This window comes from Eublepharis macularius, chromosome 16 (assembly GCF_028583425.1).
Source record: "Eublepharis macularius isolate TG4126 chromosome 16, MPM_Emac_v1.0, whole genome shotgun sequence".
Taxonomy (NCBI): domain Eukaryota; kingdom Metazoa; phylum Chordata; class Lepidosauria; order Squamata; family Eublepharidae; genus Eublepharis; species Eublepharis macularius.
Window position 1 is genome coordinate 15774504 of NC_072805.1, and position 19234 is coordinate 15793737.

General features: G+C 43.7%; 1 protein-coding gene across 1 annotated transcript; it reads right to left on the reverse strand.

Annotated features, from left to right (window-relative positions):
• Positions 1-783: 783 nt before the first annotated feature.
• Positions 784-16867, reverse strand: UBA2 (ubiquitin like modifier activating enzyme 2). The gene is made up of 17 exons (XM_055000851.1): positions 16637-16867; positions 12622-12705; positions 12212-12282; positions 11188-11252; positions 10740-10840; positions 10521-10642; positions 8473-8540; positions 7555-7676; positions 6991-7090; positions 5253-5410; positions 4939-5032; positions 4733-4845; positions 4481-4636; positions 3959-4055; positions 3249-3354; positions 2222-2352; positions 784-1775 (listed from the first exon to the last, which is right to left on the reverse strand). The coding sequence occupies exons 1-17, from the start codon at positions 16763-16765 to the stop codon at positions 1594-1596; spliced, it is 1899 nt and encodes a 632-aa protein (XP_054856826.1). The 5' UTR covers positions 16766-16867; the 3' UTR covers positions 784-1593.
• Positions 16868-19234: the final 2367 nt, after the last annotated feature.

Genomic DNA, 19234 nt, shown 5'->3' on the forward strand with positions numbered 1-19234 from the left:
CACTAATCACCGATGTACCTCCAGAAAAATAGTACCTAACCCACACTGGTTGCTTGGAGAGACCCGCAAGAGAATCCTCAGGACCTACGGGGGAAGCAGTTGTTATGCCCACTTATCAGCTGTACTGGCAGTCTGGATCATAGATGCAGAGGAGTTAGCTGTGTTAGTCTGTAGTAGCAAAATCAAAAAGAGTCCAGTAGCACCTTTAAGACTAACCAACTTTACTGTGGCATAAGCTTTCGAGAATCACAGTTCTCTTTGTCAGATGCAACTGACGAAGAGAACTGTGATTCTCAAAAGCTTATGCTACAATAAAATTGGTTAGTCTTAAAGGTGCTACTGGACTCTTTTTGATTTTGGCAGTCTGGATAACTCCTTCGCATACTTCAAGTTTGATTTGTCAAACAACCACTCTTAAGGAAGCACTAAAGTGTGTATGCTTCTCCCCACTATCAGACTTTGGAGGGAGGGTCAGCTCCACGCCAAAGCGGTGGCCAGAGCCCCTCTCTGCTATGGTGCAGGACAGCCTCACACCCTGGCTGCATCCAGAGATTAAGACAGCCATCATTCACAATGGGATTGCTTTGTCCAAAGACGCAAATCAAGCTGCAAACATATGATACAGCAAAATATCCAACAGTGCACAAATTCAGTTCCTGGTATACTTTGGTCATCCCAAATCAATCTGTGTGGCTATACAGCTATTAAACAGTCTAAAGAGTCTGATGGAAAATGGTGAGCTCTCGGAATGTATGCATGAGCAGGAAAGATCAAAAACCAAACCAGCGACAATGTTTTTATTAAAAAAAAAACCCTCCCTCTTTGACTCTAAAAGATGCCTCATCTTATGCTTGCAGGGTGCTTAAAATCAAACCAGTAGAGTATTAACCGAAGACTGTGTATGCTTTACAAACCCTCAGGCCACCACAGAGGTGGGCTGTGCAAACAGATATATAGCAAGTTGCTCAGATGTTTATTTGGTCCATCAGGTGACTGGTAAAGTAGCAGGATTTGAGTTTTACAAAACACCCCATATAAATAACCCGAAACTGTAACAGAACACCAAAGTCTGCTCCTGACATCGAACATCCGGCAGTATGAACTGAAAGAGCAAATTGTTTTACAGTAATGTACATTTTGGGCCGGCTGAACCTACAAAACATGACATACAGTTACTGTCAAGGTTTTTTTTTGCTTTGAAGGTGTGAAAAATGGCTAGAGCTTGTCTTTTCCTCCACCCCTAACTACAATGAAACGTCTCAAGACTTCTCTCACGATAAAGCCACTTCACTGAACTGGAATGGCCTCGATTTCCCCTTCTGGATTGATCCTTCAAAACATTATATACACAAAACATGCTTTGTTTTTATGACTGCTCAAGCTTTCTTTTTTTAAACAAACTAAAAAAGTCTACTATGTTTAGTATATCATATTGGAGAAGTTCTAAATGCTACCGAACGCGATCGGGTATAGATTCTGCAAGCCAGCAGCCTCTCTGGTGGGGTTGAGTTTTTGGAGCCAAGACCCTTGGCGGACTCTAGTTCTGGACGTTTCCCACACCCCCATCATCCTTCCCCTTGGCGTGTCCACTGCTCAGTCTATTGCGATCACATCATCGTGCTCCTCGGCTGGCATCTCTGCACGTGCCCTTTTTGCGCTGGCTTGCTCCACGTCCTCCAGCTTCCTCTTCTGGCTCTTATTCTCTAGGCTGTCAGCATTGGCAGAAGGATCTTCCTCATTTTCAACAATTAGTACATCATCATCTTCATCTGGAGCTGGAAAAGACAGACACGCCGTAGTGGGCAGCTGAACATGGTTGTTTTCCCCTGGGGCGGGTATGTGTGTGTGTGTGTCAAGCTAAATACAAAAGCACAAGATAATGCACTGTGTACTCACATAAGGACAAGTCACTTCAGGAGCTAAACAACTACCTTAACAAAGTAACTCGCACTGAATTGTTTGGGAAGGGCCATTTTGCAAAATCAGCTTTTTTTTGGAAAAAAAGGTGCTGTTAGGAACATGTGCCTAAAGTTTAAACATTTACAAGCTAAAGAAAAGACAGAAAAATCTAAACTTTGAATGGACTTAGGAGAACGGCCAAAGTCTTCCACTAGCAGTATCCCTGTATCCCTTTAAACTTCTCACCTATCGCCCAAAGTTGCCAGTACCTCCAGAAGGCAGGGAATAGCTCAGTAACTCCATCCCTGCCGAGATTCCTTACCTGTGGATGTTGACGGCTGCGCCCCATCGTCGCTCCCATTGGTGATGTTCTTGGCAGGCTGCTCTGACGGTTTGGGACCAACCACTTCATCTCCAACTACTTCGAACTCCACATCTTTCTCAAGCTCTTCACTGGTTTTAAAAAAAAAATGAACCCGCTTGAACGCACATCTGATTGTGGCCAACAGGAGTCAGAGGGACGGATTCCAAGCCAGTTTGGTGTAGTGGTTAAGAGCGGCAGGACTCTAATCTGGAGAAGTGGGTTGATTCCCCACTCACAGAATCATAGGGTTGGAAGAGGCCTCCAGGGTCATCTAGTGTCCGATCCCCCCTGCACAATGCAGGAAATTCACAACTACCCCCCCTCCTCTGCTCTAAGTCAGCTGGGTGACCTTGGGTCAGTCACAGCTCTTCCACAGCTCTCTCAGCCCCACCCAACTCACAGGGTGATTGTCGTGGGGATAATAATAACACATTTTGTAAGCTGCTCTGAGTGGGTGTTAAGTTGTCCTGAAGGGCAGTACATAAATCAATGATGATGATGATGATGACGAAGCACCCTCCAAGTAGCCTTCCTCCAACTTAAGTGGTTCTTCCTCCCACTGAAAGAGCCATTTAAGTTCCAGGAAAGCTCCTTAGGACTAGAAGAAGACTTCAAATTGAGCCAAAACGAAAGGTAGGATATGAATATTTTAATGAACAAAAAAATAGACTTTGCTCAGTGGAAAGAAGGATAGGTGTAGGAGTTACCTCAGAGATTCCAGCAATGTGGAATGCTGCTTTACATGACTTTTCTCATCACTTATCCAAGCTGCCCACCCTATCCCAAAACTATTCATGGACAACTGCTCTAGCAGTGGATCTGAGAAATTCTTCCTCCCCAGAGAAAGAGAAATCATAGTCCTCAGCTGCACTCTCATTTCTCACGAATGCAGAGCTGGTCTCCGGGTTAGAGAGATGGCCCCTCCCTCCCTTTGAAGGCTGTTCCCCTAGCTTCCGGTACCACCCCCATTCCACAAGGTTCTCACCTGTGCAGCACGTTGATCAGCAGGGTGTAATCTTGAAGGAAGTCATCTGCTTGTAGCCGAGTACCATTTCTGATCCCAAAGTCTGACAGCTTCCTGTGGTTATTTGCTAGGAACAAACCAAAAAAACAAGTGAACAAGAGTTGACTTCCAGGGCTTCTCTAAAGATGTAGTAAGGCTGTTTTTACGCATAGCCACCAACAACCCTGTTATGCTAATGATTATACAGCAATGTATACAGCCACTCCTTTATCTGCTTGCCTGTGTCAGATGCCAGAAGGAGGGCTACACTTGATGTCAAAGAAGAGCGGGTACACTTGTCAAAGGTGATTAAAACCAAACACGTACAGAAGGTCCGTGTGATGGTGGAATGCAAGGTGCCTTGGCCAACACAAACAGTTGCCGGAACTCCAAGAGACATGATTGCATCCAGCACCTTAAATACTTCATCCAGTGGCAGTAATACATTAGCATTAATGCCCCACCCCCAAGCAGGTATCCCAGGGAGACTCCGCCTGCAGCTTGGACATGAACATATTGGTTGGGGATTCTCTGATGTCTAAACATGGCTTGTGACAGCGGCAATGGATGTGTTTGCAACTGGAATCCCTGGTGCCTAGGCAACACATGCCGCCAGGGCTAAAGGTAGTTTAAGAGCCAGGCTGGCCTTGGATACTCACTGCACTGTGCATCAGGGAACACTCATTGCATACCTTCGGTTTCTCCTTCTTCGGAGGAGATGAGAATAGTTCCTTTCCCATCTTCTATCTGTACATCCGGAGCTACCATATTAAATTTTTCTTTCACTATCTGGAAAGGCAAGCGATATTTAATTTGAAAAAGCATTATGAACACCAGGCCTCACGTGATGGAAACTGAGAGAGTATTTGCAGCAGCTCAAATTGTTTCACTAGACAGAAAGAACGCCGTCTGTTTATTGCTATTGCTGGAAACAGAAGTGTGTCTCAAAATCTTGGTTTTAAATCCTTTGAAACCTCCGCTATAAAATGCACGTGCTTCAGTAGAAGATTCTTGCCGCCATCAAGCAAGCTTTGATGGCCTCCAGCTTAGATGACGACAGTAATAAATTCTACGAGCGGGCGCCCTTGAGGGCTTACCCAGACTGCGCCGCTTGCTGCAAACGCTGCTGCCTACGGTAGGCACAGATTCTACAGATGAGAAATTCACCACGTAAGTTGAAAACGTTACGAGCTGGGTAACAAAAGCTTACTTACTCTATCCTGCAGTGTCAACACAGTCACTTTGTGGACATTGAGTTTCACCGTCACTTCAGGCTTGCTTGCACACACGTAGCAGTTCGGGTTTGGAGGATCCAAGGCGCAAGGGACGAGCAGCTTTTTTCTTGGGTTTGGCTGCTTATTAAGGAATATCTCCGAAGAGGAGAGAAAAGGAGTAATAAATATCCCGCACGCCCAAGCACCAAGGGAAAGAGGAAGACGGGGGGAAGGGGGGATAACCAGACTTACTGCTCTGCACTGCTCTATTTTTCCCGAGAGAATCTTTAAGCCCTCCAGGACTATCAGGCCAGCTATGACAGCATTAGTGGTCGCTATAGCAGGGATGATGTTTCCTGCCATTGCTGCCGAACAAGCAGAAAGTCAGATTTCTCTTGCGCACCGAAAAGGAGAGAGCAAATACGGGAAAGGATCAAGGGAAGTGTTTTTGTTCTTACATTTGATATCAAACCGGCTCTTCATATTCATACTAAAAATATGCATTCTGAGGTTTGCAGCAGAAGTGACGAAGTCCAACGCCGGAGGGTCATCCTGTCAACAAGTTTACCCATTTCACATGATTTTTTTAAAAAAAAGACAGTTCCTCAGTTTAAACGCAGGATAGTTATGTTTTACCGACCGTAATACTTATGATTACTCAGCAATACAGGCTTGTTACTTATCATTTTCGTATCTAAAAAGATCATGTTCACAGCCCTGGCACATAGTCTCCCCTGACAGCAACAAGCCCATAAGCATTTGCCGAACTAACCTTATCCCACGTAAGGGCAGCTCCATCACCTTTTTCTGCCAGTTGAGTTCTCAGGGTCTCTATGCTTTTAGAAAAGAGGCGTGCACAGCTCTTGACATCCAGAACCTGTTGATCTTTAAGGCCTGAAGAGGGCTCACTCTGTTCAGATGCATTGTTCACTTCAAAGGGGGAGAAAATGTTAAGTAAGCAAATAATGGAGAAGCTTGCTCTTTAAAACCATCTCAAAAATCCTCCAAATTATTTTTTCTAACACGATTTTTACACATCACACCTGAAAATGTGTCCTAAACACCATCTGCAAATGCAACTTGTTTTTTACAAAACAAAAACAGAAACCTGAACTTTAGTGCAACAGTAAGCAAGATCACACATATATGTACATTATAGGATCTCTTATCACTTGATTCCTGGCTGAATGGACAACCCAACTCCATTAGAAAAGCATGGTTATGTCTGGAAAAGCTCAGAAGTATCTGATGCACAACCCCTTGAGAATGCGTTTCGTATCAAGTGACAACTTGTTAGTCACGTGTGGGCTGGCACTAAAATACAAATAATGTTTAAATGTGATCCTTTGTTTATAACATATAGCGCTTCTGAACACTTCCTTCACAACATTTGCGAAAAAGGAAGACGTGTCAAATTCCGAATGACGTTGTCACCTTCTCACAGGTAACTCTCAAATAAATGGAGGGCTTGAGAACAAGGATAAGAGCTGCAGTCCCCAAACATGCACACTGCTAACTGGTTTCCCTCAAAGAGCTGACTCTCACCCTAGTTTCTATCACCACCCTCCAAACTGTTCTGCAGACTTTAAAGATCTAAAGGCTACACAGAAAGCTAAATATAAGCACACCAACATTAAGCATGCAAAACAGCAAAGTAATGAAATTTATAAATAGGGCAAGTGTCATAAATCTGGGCTCATGTGCCACTGATTATACACTGCCTTCCCTTCCCTGGGCTCAAGGCCGGTTCATGGAGTGACCCACAAGACATGGAGCAGCCTTCCCCCCAGACAAAGGACTGGCTGCAAGTTTTCCCTCTGGGCCTAGATTTCCCAGATACCCTCCCAGCCCAGGACTGGTGGAATTGGAAGGAAAAAGCTGGCCAATAGCCACCAGGGGGCACTTGGGAAAGTTAATCCAAGGCTCTCCCAGTCCTTCATCCAAGAGCTGGGTGGCAGAGAGGTCTCTCAATGGGAGGGATTCTTCACCCAAGGAAGGTAGGGCTGACCCTGGAAGGGTCAGGTAGGGAAGTACAGCTAGGGACCAGTGAGATAGCTTGTTATGGAGGTTTTATTATTTCTTTGCTGACTCCTTTCAGCATCATGTTTTGCCCTGCTTCTTGGGAACATACACAGCATGAAACCTTCTGTCTATTTTACAACTGTTTTTCTTGCTTTGTTTAATAAACTAGCTGTTTTATCTGGCCTGGGTCCTCATGCTTCAAACTTAGGTTTTACGCCGGGCAATGCCCAGGCAGTAGAGGGGTGCTGCTTGGAAGGGTGGAGGGAGGGAGTTGTTCTGGTCCCACGCTAGTTGGCTCCCCCTAGACCAGGGCAGTGGCAACAGAGAAGGCCCTTGACTGCTCCAGGGCTGTTGGGTACAGGAGAAGGAGGGAACATGTGGAGGCTGAAGTGCTCCCTGGAGGGGGACAGCCAAGACAGGGCCAACTCTTTCCTTGACAGACAGCCCGACAGTTATTTTACTACCACAGAAGGACAAGAAACGCTTACCCTGGTTTTGTATTTCATTCCAGTCCAGAGGCATTGGGGGTTTCCTTTTCCTCCAGAGTTTATCCATCGTTAGCAGATACCGGATGTCATCTTTGAAAAGCTTAAAAACAAGATTTGGAGAGCAAGTCTAACACAGCCCAGGGTACCCATTACTCCGATTCTTTCTCAGAGGAGATCTTTGCCAGCCCACATTTCTCCAAGCTACAGGAGCCCCAAGCTTAGCATACTTCCATCATAGTGAAGCCAACGGCGTATGAAAATGTAGCACCAGGTTAGGAAGGACAGAATTTCTTGCTTTGTTTCTGTCACTAAACCTCTCATAAAACCACCACAAACAATACCAGTCAGCCAGTAAAGAATCTGCACAGAGCTGCAGGTCACCGAACTGTGACTACCAATTCATCCCCAGGGCTAATGTGGGGGTAGAATCTGATTTCAAATCTAGAATCACCCAACGTATCATTTCCTTTCCACGTGATACTGTGCAACTCCTCTGTTTCACCGGCAACACTATTTTCTTTAATTTACACGGAAGTATAGAGAATCTTTAACAGGACTCAGTACCTTTGTAAAGAGTTTAACTGGATCGTATCCCGTTGATTTTGCCCATTCCTTGGTTGAGACACGATTAATACCACCATCTTCATTCACGGCTCTTGCCCTGGCCTCTGCTTCTGCTGGCTCCCCTATCAAATAACAGTCTATTTACTATTAAGGTCACTCCCCTGATAAAGGTGAAGGTAGTCCCCCTGTGCAAGCACCGAGTCATTACTGACCCATGGGGGGACGTCGCATCATGACGTTTTCTTGGCAGACTTTTTACAGGGTGGTTTGCCATTGCCTTCCCCAATCATCTACACTTTACCCCCAGGAAACTGGGCCAGCTATCTGAATCCGGCGTCTGCCAGGATCGAACTCAGGTCACGAGCAGAGCTTGGACTGCAGTACTGCAGCTTACCACTCTGCGCCACGGGGCCTTTTCGCTCCCCCGATACAGTTCTGTTTTAACTAGAGCACACTGTATTGACATATTGCCTCTAGAATATTTACAGGGTTTCTTGGGACTTCAGTAAAACTTTGCCTACTAGAGAATCACAACGCTAGTTGCAGCATTTGAGCCATTGCATTTCAGTGACTGAAGATAGGGGCTCGAAGCAATATTCATAAACAGAAAGCACAGAGGTTCAGATGATCTTCCAGAAAGGTACAGTTCCAAGGTGGGGGGGAATAAAACATTTCCAGGAGGCAGACAGTTTTCTACGGACAGGAGGCTCTTCTAGAGGATCAAGTCTCTAGATATACGGGCTTCAGAAATAATTCCTGAGACTTCAGCACAAGCTTAGATCGAACAAGCAGGAGTATTGTGCCTTTGTCAAGGCTAATACATTTTCATTCAGGCATCCATCTCTACACACTAAAATCCTCTTCATAGGCTGCATGAGACGGATCCAGTTAGCAACAGACAGACAATTTTACACTTACAAGCTGCTTCGGGATCAGCTCTGTCAGGGGACACTTCTTGATCAGCATCTTCTTCTCCAAACAACTGACTGCACATTAAAAAACACAAGGAATATATATATATATATTTTCCCCTGGTTAGAGCCTGAAGTATCTTTAGTGAAATATTGTTTAAAAAGATCAACATACTGAGTTCTGTCCATAAGAAACAGGCTCCTATGTTTGGCGGGATGTTTGGTGGGTACATGATACAGAAACTCTACTGAAGCTAAGCTGATACGGGTCTAATCAATGCCCGAATGGGAGCTCTTCTGGGAATCCTATTACACCATTTTAGGCATTTGATGGGAAGGATTTTTTTTTTATTTTACTTCATTTATATCCATCCTTTCTCCCCGATGGGGACCTAAAGCAGCTCACGTTATTCTCCTTGCATTGGTTTGCTAGCTCTGAAGTCTGTGTTCTATTTTCTTATACTTGGCAAGCATACCTCACGCATGCCTGCACACTTCCTCCAGAAAAAGGGAAGTGTACTTTTCTAGAAATAGGCAAATGCAAAACAAGAAATAGAATACAAGTCTAATTTAAACTGCCTCATACCCAAATCCTACTCACAAACTTAACAAAAGACCCCTAAACTCTACACACTGGATGACAGGAGTCAGATCTTTGGTATGTTAAGATCTGTTCTGGCAGCAGCATTCCAGGGTCTCAGGAAGAGGTCTTCCACTTCACTTCCTACGTAATCACTTTAAACTGGGAGTGCTGGGGATTGAACCTGGGACCTTCAGTCTGTAAAGGAGATGCTCTATCACTCAGCCATGACTCCACTTCTAAGCTTGACCCTTGCCCATCTTTGGCCATAGTATCTAGTTGGAGTGGTTTGCCAGCACAGCAAATGCTTTACTGAAGGAAGGAGTCATTCTAGCGGCCTTGAAGAAGGTAGTTGTGAGATCCCTCCTTAGACCCCAAACTATTAGCTAGCGGCAAATACTCTCTTCATGGTAAAGATGCTGGAACGAACAGCAGCCATACAACTTCAGGAGTTCTTGGAGGAAAAATTATTACTGGACCCATTTCAGTCAAGTTTCAAGCTTGGTTCTCAAACATAAATGGTCATGCCGGCCTTGGCTGATGATCACTGCTGGGACACAGATGCGTGAGAGTGATCCTGCTAATTTTCCTGGACCTCTCAAGGATTTTTGCTGTCATTGACCATGGTATCCCCCGGACCAGTTGGCTGAGGCACCAGGCTTTGTGGTTCTGCTCATATGTGGTGGATCGTGGATCAGAAGAGCTGCCAGGGAAAACCTGTTTAACGCTATAATAATAACAACATTCAATTTATATACCGCCCTTCAGGACAACTTAATGCCCACTCAGAGTGGTTTACAAAGTATGTCATTATTATCCCCACAACAAAACACCCTGTGAGGTGGGTGGGGCTGAGAGAGCTCTGAGAGAGCTGTGACTGACCCAAGGTCTCCCAGCTGGCTTCAAGCAGAGGAATAATATAATATTTGATTTATATACCGCCCTTCAGGACAACTTAATGCCCACTCAGAGCCGTTTACAAAGTATTTCATTATTATCCCTCACGCTGTGAAGTGGGTAGGGCTAAGAGAGCTCCAGAGAACTGTGACTAGCCCAAGGTCACCCAGCTGGCTTCAGGTGGCGGAGTGGGGAATCAAACCCGGTTCTCCAGATTAGAGTCCCGCACTCTTAACCACTACACCAAACTGGCTCGATTTTGGTTAAGAGCCTAGGGGTTACGTTTCAACTCTGTATTTGGAATTATACTTATTTTTAAATTTCTGCAATCTATACCCTATTGTATTGTTTACCAAATGCCCCGGCCATTGATTGTTTTGACGTAAACTGTGTAATCTGCCTTGAGTCTCAGTGAGAAAGATAAATAACATAAAATAAAAATAAAATAAATGAAGATACGGTTCAAGTATGCCAAGTACAGAAAGCAGGACTGACGCATGCACAGGATTGCAAAGCTTTCAGATAGAAAGTCGGAGAGAAAATGATTAGAGCTTTTTTTTAAAAAAAGAAAAGCTTACTTGAATAAATACTTTGCCCACACGATACAATGAATGGGTTCAGAAGGAGTGTTGCGGATTGTACAGCCCGGAAAGGTTTTCTGGGTTGGCTTAGGATGACATTCATAACACTCTGTCACTCCCTAAAAGAAACATTTTTTCCCCCATGGAGTTAGTGGGAAGCAGAAATCTAATACCATAATGAGCACAGGAACTGTCAAAAGAGTGACATGGTCCCACCTTTTTAATAACGGTCACTTGTCCAAGGTAGCCAGCAGTTCCACTCTCTATAAGGGGGATGTCAGCAGCCAAACACATCCTGTTCACATGATTCCGGGCAGCTGGATGCAGAGGAATTAGAGAACACGGTCACTGACTTTTCCAAAGGCTTTTGGCATCAACCTGGTCTTCCCGCCCATTCCAATTCTGCCCTTTCTTTCCAAGCAGCAAGTCAAACACAGCTATGTTCAATTCTGCAACTTTTTCAGATGTACAGGGGGAAACAACAGCTGTTGTCCATGGGGACTCCTAGAGTACTAGATAATGAGGAAATGGGAAGGCTGACAAGAGACTGAAAGATTTGAATGAGGCCGTGAATGTGCCCAGGTCAGAAGAAAGCAGAATTCAACACTTCCCATTTCAAAGACATGGATTTTATCTGTCTTATACCAGGATGTAAAAATCTCACCTCTGTTATCCAGGGCATTCATAACCAGTGTAAACTGCCGGAAAAATTCCACATTATAGTCAGGGCTGCAGAAAAAGAACACATACTCACGTTGAATGTTTTGTAGATGCATCGGTTTATAGTCCACCACAAACAACAGAAGAGATGGTTGTTGTGGATTTTTCGGGCTGTATAGCTGTGGTCTTGGCGTTGTAGTTCCTGACGTTTTGCCAGCAGCTGTGACTGGCATCTTCAGAGGTGTAGCACCAAAAGACAGGGATCTCTCAGTGTCACAGTGTCTGGTGAAACGTCAGGAACTACAACGCCAAGACCACGGCTATACAGCCTGGAAAATCCACAACAACCATCGTTCTCCAGCCGTGAAAGCCTTCGACAATACAACAGAAGAGATGGTAGAATTAGTTCATTTGAAAACTTTCATCTTATAAGCCCTCATGTCCTTCTAATGACCAAAATAAAAATGTCCATGTTTTTTGTCCAGCAGCTAAGAAATTAGATTCCTGTACCACTTCTCCAAACTGCCTGCTCTGTTTTTAGATCAGAACGGTTTGTGACATTTCCAGGCAGACAGTCTAGCAAGATTTTTTTTGTTTTGAAGGGCCATAACTTGCTTTCAAAAGCCTTCAGAATCTACTCTGTACAACATGTAGTACAGCATATAAAACTGCACATATGTACAGTAATTTATATATACTAATTCTATATAAACCTTCTTATATTTCCTGCACATTCAAACCACACACTTTCATACTGAAGTAAGACATAATTTCCCAAATAAAGAATAACTTTTTTAAAAAAATAACTCAAGAGTAAAAACAGCCACTTGCTTATTTGTCTGAAGAAATAATAACTTTCAGGCAGTAAAGATTTTGTTACTGGAAACCGTTTATTCTTGCTGCTCTCAGCCATGACACACCGATTGTTAACAAAACTATTGTGGGCACACGTAGCTAGTGAAAACATTTGTGGACGTGTGACTTCTATGGACTTATCTGCAAGTGTTTCAGAAAAGAACTGGACATACTTCATAACACTGTCATGATAAGCTGTTATATTTGCTCCTGGATGGAACCGCAAAACACTTTCCTTGGCAACCTACACAAGAATACACAACCAACATTTCAATGATTTCATTCAAGAAACACATACCTTTAAATTTCATGCTGCGCAAAAACAAAAAAGCCTCACAGATTTTAAGAATAAGTGAGTTATTGGTAAGCATTTAGAATGTCTCAAAAATAATTTTATAGAAGATATATTTGAAGGTATATTAGAAGATATCTTTATATTAGCTGTATTAGAAAACTCCTTCAAGCAGTTACATGCAATGTTCATCTAGTCAACACATAACAGGTATACTTCTTCCCCAACGCTATATACATAACTGTGGTTGAGCGCTTATTGGATAAGAATGAACTTCAAAATTTCTCTCACCTGTGCTTTTGATCTTCCAACATGTTTCTTTTGAAACAAAAATTGCCTGTTGAGATTACTGACATCGATGGTATCCAGATCAATCTAGAAATACATAAAGGCAAACACTTCAGATTTGTTGAAATTCTTTTACAAAGACAACCCTTCATGCCTATGTCAGAGAAGGGATGCTTCCAAACTCTCCACTCCCTATCACTCCGGTTATTAGCCGCCACCGTCAGTACTACTGCTAATGGAAGACGGTTGCTGATAACGGAAGAGTAAACATGAGGTGTTTGACTGTACTTGTATTTGATCCTTTTGTTACAATAACTGCCGATATGAAGAGTTGAAACGGGCTTACTTTGCTGGCTTTCCATCGCAGTTATTCTCCAGTGTGTACATCATAACTTCTGACTTGGATCATTGTACAGAATATTGGACTTTATTATATTTATTGCATTTATCTGTACCTCCAAAATCAACAATTATTTTGCGTTACTTGGTTACTTGTTAGACGAGATTGTCAACATTAGGTATTGATACTTTGTAAAAGAATTGATTCTTGCACTTGGCACTTTGTTTCCTGCCATTGTTATATGAATACGTTATTCTTGCACTTGGCACTTTGTAGTTGCCATTGTTAATATGAACCTTTGTAAGATGCTTTGCCTTCCGTATATATCCAAGGTATAATACATGTACTATGAGACCCCTGAGAGATTGTTATTACTAAATGATTCTTTATATGTGTGATACACTCTTTAAGTGTGAGTTTAATAATAGTTTTTCCAGTTAGCCTTTCACGGCTTTTTTCTGCCAGTTAAGAATACAGCAACAGTATGCTTGAATACTCTTCCAGGTGAAATATTCCTTGCAGATGCAAAGTTAAGCACATCACAAAGAAGGGGCCTGAGCTTTCAACTTGAAGCAATTATGACCTGAAGTACCATTCAAATGATTCTCCCTCTTGAATTTTGAAATGGTATGATGTTTTTCATCAAACCTTTTTTAAAATCCTGTATTTTTCTCCACGATATTCAAATGGGAAAAGGCAGTATACACTCATACATTTTATACTCGTGTTTTGTATGCCAAATTCTTAAACATTTTCTTCTGTGTCCACAAGAACCAAGCCTGCAAATGCCTAAACTGATGAAGTGGCCAAGATACAAATACAAACCACTATGCATTTATTCCAAAGAGATATGCTGCAGCATCAGGACGACTCTGACCAAGTTGAGAAAGAGCAGATTATTGATTTTATACCTATGGAAGTCTTTGAAAGATAAGTATATTGAAGTATAACCAGAAATTCAATTTACCAACAAAAAGTTCTAGTTTTGACAGAACTATTTGAAAGTGAGACTTTCTGCATATACAGAAAGTCAGGACATAACAGCAGTGACGACTCAAAAAGAACAAGAAATCTGGTGTTCGTGAAATAGCTGCTATCCTACTTTTCCAAATAACTATGATTTTCTAGCTTTTATCTTGCAATAAGCAGTTAGTAATCTGACTGGTTTAATCTGCATAATTAAAATAAATCAGTCATGTGCTGACATGATAATCTGAGGCAGGTGGCAATGCTGAACCAGTGCATCCCGGTCTTTCTATTACAGAACAGTATTAATTCAACTGAAAATCTGACAGTGAAAGAAAACATTTAACACCTGCTGCATAAAAATGTGTAGCTGAAACAACTGCTCAAAGAAATATTCTTGGCAAAACACATAGGCACAACAATTAGGAAATCATGAATTCCAGATGCTGCGATTTCTTTCAAGAAGGATGCTTTAATACACCTACTCACACTATGGATACCTATGCAACAGCCATTCGACCACTTTGACCGCCTGCCTCAGGTTATGACTTTACAATATCCAGACCAGATGGGTCTACATGGGGATATCTTTAGAGATGCTTTGGAAGCTTCAACAGGTACACACCAAAGTTCACAGGGGCATTCATCAGATTCACAAATCACCAGGGCTTAAGAATCTGCACTGACTCCATAATATCTTCCATGGTCTCTTCAAGTCGCTGTATTTTGACATATAAAGCTCTGAAGTACCTGGACCCAACATATCTGAGAGTACACCTCCATTTCAATGTTACACCATAGCCTCTAAGCCTGAAACAACTGAAGTTTACTGCTGAAGCTTCGAGTCACATTAATAAAGACAACATACAGCGTGGTTGCTCAACATCAACTGTTAACTATCTTCCCCTTCCTCTGCAGCTCACTGAAACACAGCTGTGATCATTTCCCAGAAATAATATGCATTTCCCATTCAGTTTTAGTTGCCATTTTGTTGTCCCAAAAGAAGGCAGCACCAGAAGATTTTGGGTTTCTAAGAACGTTTTTACCCATCCTGAATTTTTGCAAAGGGATGGCCAACATACTGAACAGTTAAGACAGATTAAGTACTAGTTACATCCCAACAGGGAGCAGTTGACAAGATGACCACAAACCTACATAAAAATTGCCTTGCTGAATCAGACCATCCAGTCTAGCGTCAAGTGTGAAAGCGATATTGACCAAACGCCTCTGAGCATCTCAAAATGAAAGTGGTGGGTATCTTCTACAGATTGCATCCAGCACCTGATATTCAAAACTGTTTATTTACTTCATTCATAATCCAACTTCCGACCTGATGGAGACCCAAAACAGTTTACATCCCCTCCATTTTATCCTTACAACTACTTTGCGTGGAGGTCAGGCAGAATGTGCGACTGGTGCGGCACAACTCACCCAGCAAACCTCCGTGGCAGTGGGGATCTGAATGCGAATCCCCCAAATTCTAATATGACACTAACCACTGTGCCATAGCTATGCTTCCCAAAAATCAGGTATTCCGACTCAGAACATGCAAGAAGCTGTATCCACCATGAATGTCGTGCTTTAAAAGAGCAGCCTTTCTGGCTCAGAACAAGCATCAGCTTATCAAGCCTACCCCTGCACGTGGAGGTCCAGCCTCACATCATTGGTAAAAATATTATTGTATTTACTGAGAAAGTTTATACACCGCTTTCTGAAAGGAGAGCTCTCAAAGTAAAAACAAGTCTAATAACCATCCTAAAAGACCAAGAGTCTAGCAGCACCGACAGGACTAACAAAATCTGTAGTAGGGTATGAGATTTCGGGAGTCACAGACGCTCACTTCTTCAGATATAGCTAAGTGAGTCCAACTCACTTCATCACTGTCCATCACTGCACTCATCAAGATATAAGGACAGATGGACTCACATTTTAGCTGTATCTGAAGAAGTGAGCTGTGGCTCACGAAAGCTCATCCTCTATCCCAAACTGTGTTAAGTCTTATAAGTGCTACAGCACTCTTGCTCTTTTCTACTGCTACAGACACAGCTACCCATCTTGTTCTACCAAACATCCTAAACCGCCACAACTGTAAAGTCCTCAATGGCTGATTCCACACACGTTGGATAAAGCACTTCCAATGCACGTTATCAATAGTTCAAGGTGGATTTTCTGTTCCGCAAACAAAAAAATCCGTTCCAAACGATCTATAAAGAGGATTAGAAGTGCATTATCCAACGTGTGAATCACTCAATATTAGAACACTCGAAAAAGATGGAAGGGCTCTCTGAAAGACCAGAGGAACTACCCACCTCAGATGATGGGCAGCATCCACTTGGCCCACCCCCTGCCTCCAACAGTGGCCAGCAGGAAGCCCCCCAAGCAGAAGGGCAGGAGAGAGGGAGCCGCCCCGTGGCCTCCAGATAGACTGCGCCCTGAGCACAGAGGCTCCATTTCACACCCCAGGTAAAACCATGCCTGCCCATCCCCATCAGTGGCTACCCTGAGGCTCTGGGGAAGGGCTGGAGAGAGGAGAGGGCGGCTCTGTGCAGCCAGCCAGGTGGACTGCGCCCGCACGTGGAGGCTCCACTAGGAGGCCTTTCCGAGTTCGCGCCTTTTCCGCGGCGACGTCACAAGCCCAGCCCACCCCGCCGGTGGGGGGGGGAGGAGGAGGAGGAGGAGAAGCGCCCCCCCCCCCCCCTCCGCGCGCCTCACCACGTCGATGTTGACGAAGCCGGTGAGCACCAAGTCCTTGAGGAGCTCGCAGCCGATGCCTCCGGCGCCCACCACCAGCAGCCGCGCGCCGGCCACCGCCTCGGCCAGCTCCCCTTGCAAGGCCGCCATCGCCAGCCCGGAGGCCGCCTGAGGGGAGAGCGGAGCGGGCGGGAAAAAAAGGAAAATAAAAGGGCCGGAGAGGCAAAAGAAGAATGAGGAGCCGAGAGGAGGGGCGAGGCGCCGCGCATGCGCGACTCCATCGCGCGGGGGGCCTTCGAGGCGGGTGCCCCAGAGAGGCCGCTCGCTTCCCGCGGCGCCCCCTCTGGCGGGCAGGCGGGGAACTGCGCGGGGAGGAGCTGCGTTTCCTCGTGGGAGGGCGGAGGGGGACGGGAGCCTCAAAAAGCTTATTTGGCTGCAGTTTTTTAAATAGTGATATTTTGGGGTCGCTGAGTCTCGGAGACAAGCCCTGTCGGTCTGTTGCGGAGCAGAAGTCCACTGGCACCTTCATGACTGGGAGCAACATTTATTTCAGTAGAAGCTTTTGGGAGTCGCAGCTCACTTCTTCAGATATTTACTTCATTTATACCTAGGGTTGCCAGCCTCCAGGTAATGGCTGGAGATGTCCTGGAATTACAACTGGGCCTCCAGGCCACAGAGATCAATTCACCTGGAGAAAATGGCTACTTTTGGGGGTGGACTCTATGGAATTATGCCATGCAAGGTCCTTTCCCTTCCCAAACCCCACTTTCTCCAGGTTTCACCGCCCAGTTCTGTAGGAATTTCCCAACTTGGAGCTGGCAACCCTATTTATCCCCCACCTTTTCCCCCAATGAGGACCCAAAGTCAGTCATCTATTGTTACAGCAAAGGCCAGTAAAACAAACCAAATCTGCGATAAATAAGTTAGTACATCAGGGGATAACAATAAGATCAGAGCATTAGTGCTGGAAGAACTGATGAAATAAAAATAATGAAGATAAAAGAGAGTTAAGAAAAAATGGCAAATGAGGATCCAAAGTGGCTTACATCATTTCCCCCTGCTCCATTTTATCCTAAACATCAACTCTGTTGAGGGAGGTTAGGCTGAGAGGGCCCAAAGTTACCCAGCGAACTTCCATGGCAAGGTGGGGGGGATTCGACCTGGTTCTCCCAGATCCTAGTCAAACAATTAGACTACACTGGCTCCATATGCGGGAAGAAGGGTGCCAGCTCCGGGTTGAAAAGTTCCTGGGGATTTGTCAGAGGGAGCCTGGGGAAGGATATATTTGGTATTAAAATTGTCTTTATTTAAACTAAACTACACACCACACCACAATAAACAACAGAGAACAAGAATAAACAATTCTAAACATAACACATTAACAATACATGTATCTATAATATTAAGAGGAAAAAACAAAACAAAAAAACCCTACACTAAAAGTTGAGTTCCGATTTTCTCAGCAACAAGTATATATCATTTCTAGAGTCCCACTTATTCTAAGTTAGTCACAAACCCCCTCTTTTTTCTATTGTTCCTGTTTCTTAATGCATAAATCCAGATGTTATCAAATCCTTGTTATCCATTTCATGCAAAAAGTCTATTAGCGGTTTCCATTCAGTCAAGAAGTTAGTTAATGCCCTTTCTCTAATTAATGCAGTAAGTTTTGCCATTGACACAAACTCCAAAACTTTTGTCAACCATTCCTCCACTGTAGGCAACGTTGTAGTTTTCCACTTTTGTGCATAAAGTACTCTTGCTGCTGTAATAAAGTATAAAAACAGTGTTCTAAAACTTTTTTCCAACTGGCTGTCCATTATTCCCAACAGAAAAGTCTCTGGTTTCAGCTGAAGTTTAATCTTCAAAATCTTCTGAATCGATGATTGTATCTGCAACCAAAAACTCTTTGCTTTCTTACATGTCCACCACATATGAAAAAATGTCCCTTCTTGTTTAGCACATTTCCAACATACATTTGATGCCCCCTTATACATTCTAGCCAGTTTTTCAGGAGTCATATACCAACGATACATCATTTTATAAAAAATTTAATACTGGAGTTTAATGTGAATTTCAGCCCTCTTGTCCCCATATTTTCCCATTGCTCCATTAATATATCATGTCCACAATTTTTCGCCCATTTAATCATACATTCTTTTACTTGCTCTTCCACCATCTCAAACCTCAACAAAAGTTTATACATTTTAGAAGGATATGTTTGGAAGGGGAGGATGCGATGCCAGACAGTCAACTCTCCAAAGCCACCATTTTCTCCAAGAATCAAGTCTTCCTCATAAGAAGGATCCCCAGTTTGATTTATACATAGGAATTTCAGATGGAGCCTGGACTTCTCGCAGAGCTATAGTTGGTCTCCGGACTAGAGAAATCTGTTCCCTTGCAGAAAACGGGAGCTTTGGATGGTGGATTCTCTGGGACAGCGTCCCTGCAGAGCAGCTTTCTCTTCAGCGATTTCCCAGTCCAGAGCAGGCAACCCTATTTCCGCATATCTGAAGAAGTGAGCCGTGACTCATGATAGCTCATACTGATTTTTTAAAAAGAAAATTTGCAACCAGAGAGAGAGAAATACATAACGCGTACCTGAGAAACACAAACTGTATC

What these genes read in the sequence shown, in the direction of transcription:
- UBA2 (XM_055000851.1), bottom strand. Translation starts at nt 16,765, where the DNA reads ATGGCGGCCTTGCAAGGGGAGCTGGCCGAGGCGGTGGCCGGCGCGCGG. An exon ending in TGGGCAAAGTATTTATTCAA is followed by an intron (nt 8,541 to 10,520) that starts GTAAGCTTTTCT and finishes TTTAATGTGCAG; the next exon opens with TCAGTTGTTTGGAGAAGAAG. An exon ending in GCAGCCGTCAACATCCACAG is followed by an intron (nt 1,776 to 2,221) that starts GTAAGGAATCTC and finishes TGTCTTTTCCAG; the next exon opens with CTCCAGATGAAGATGATGAT.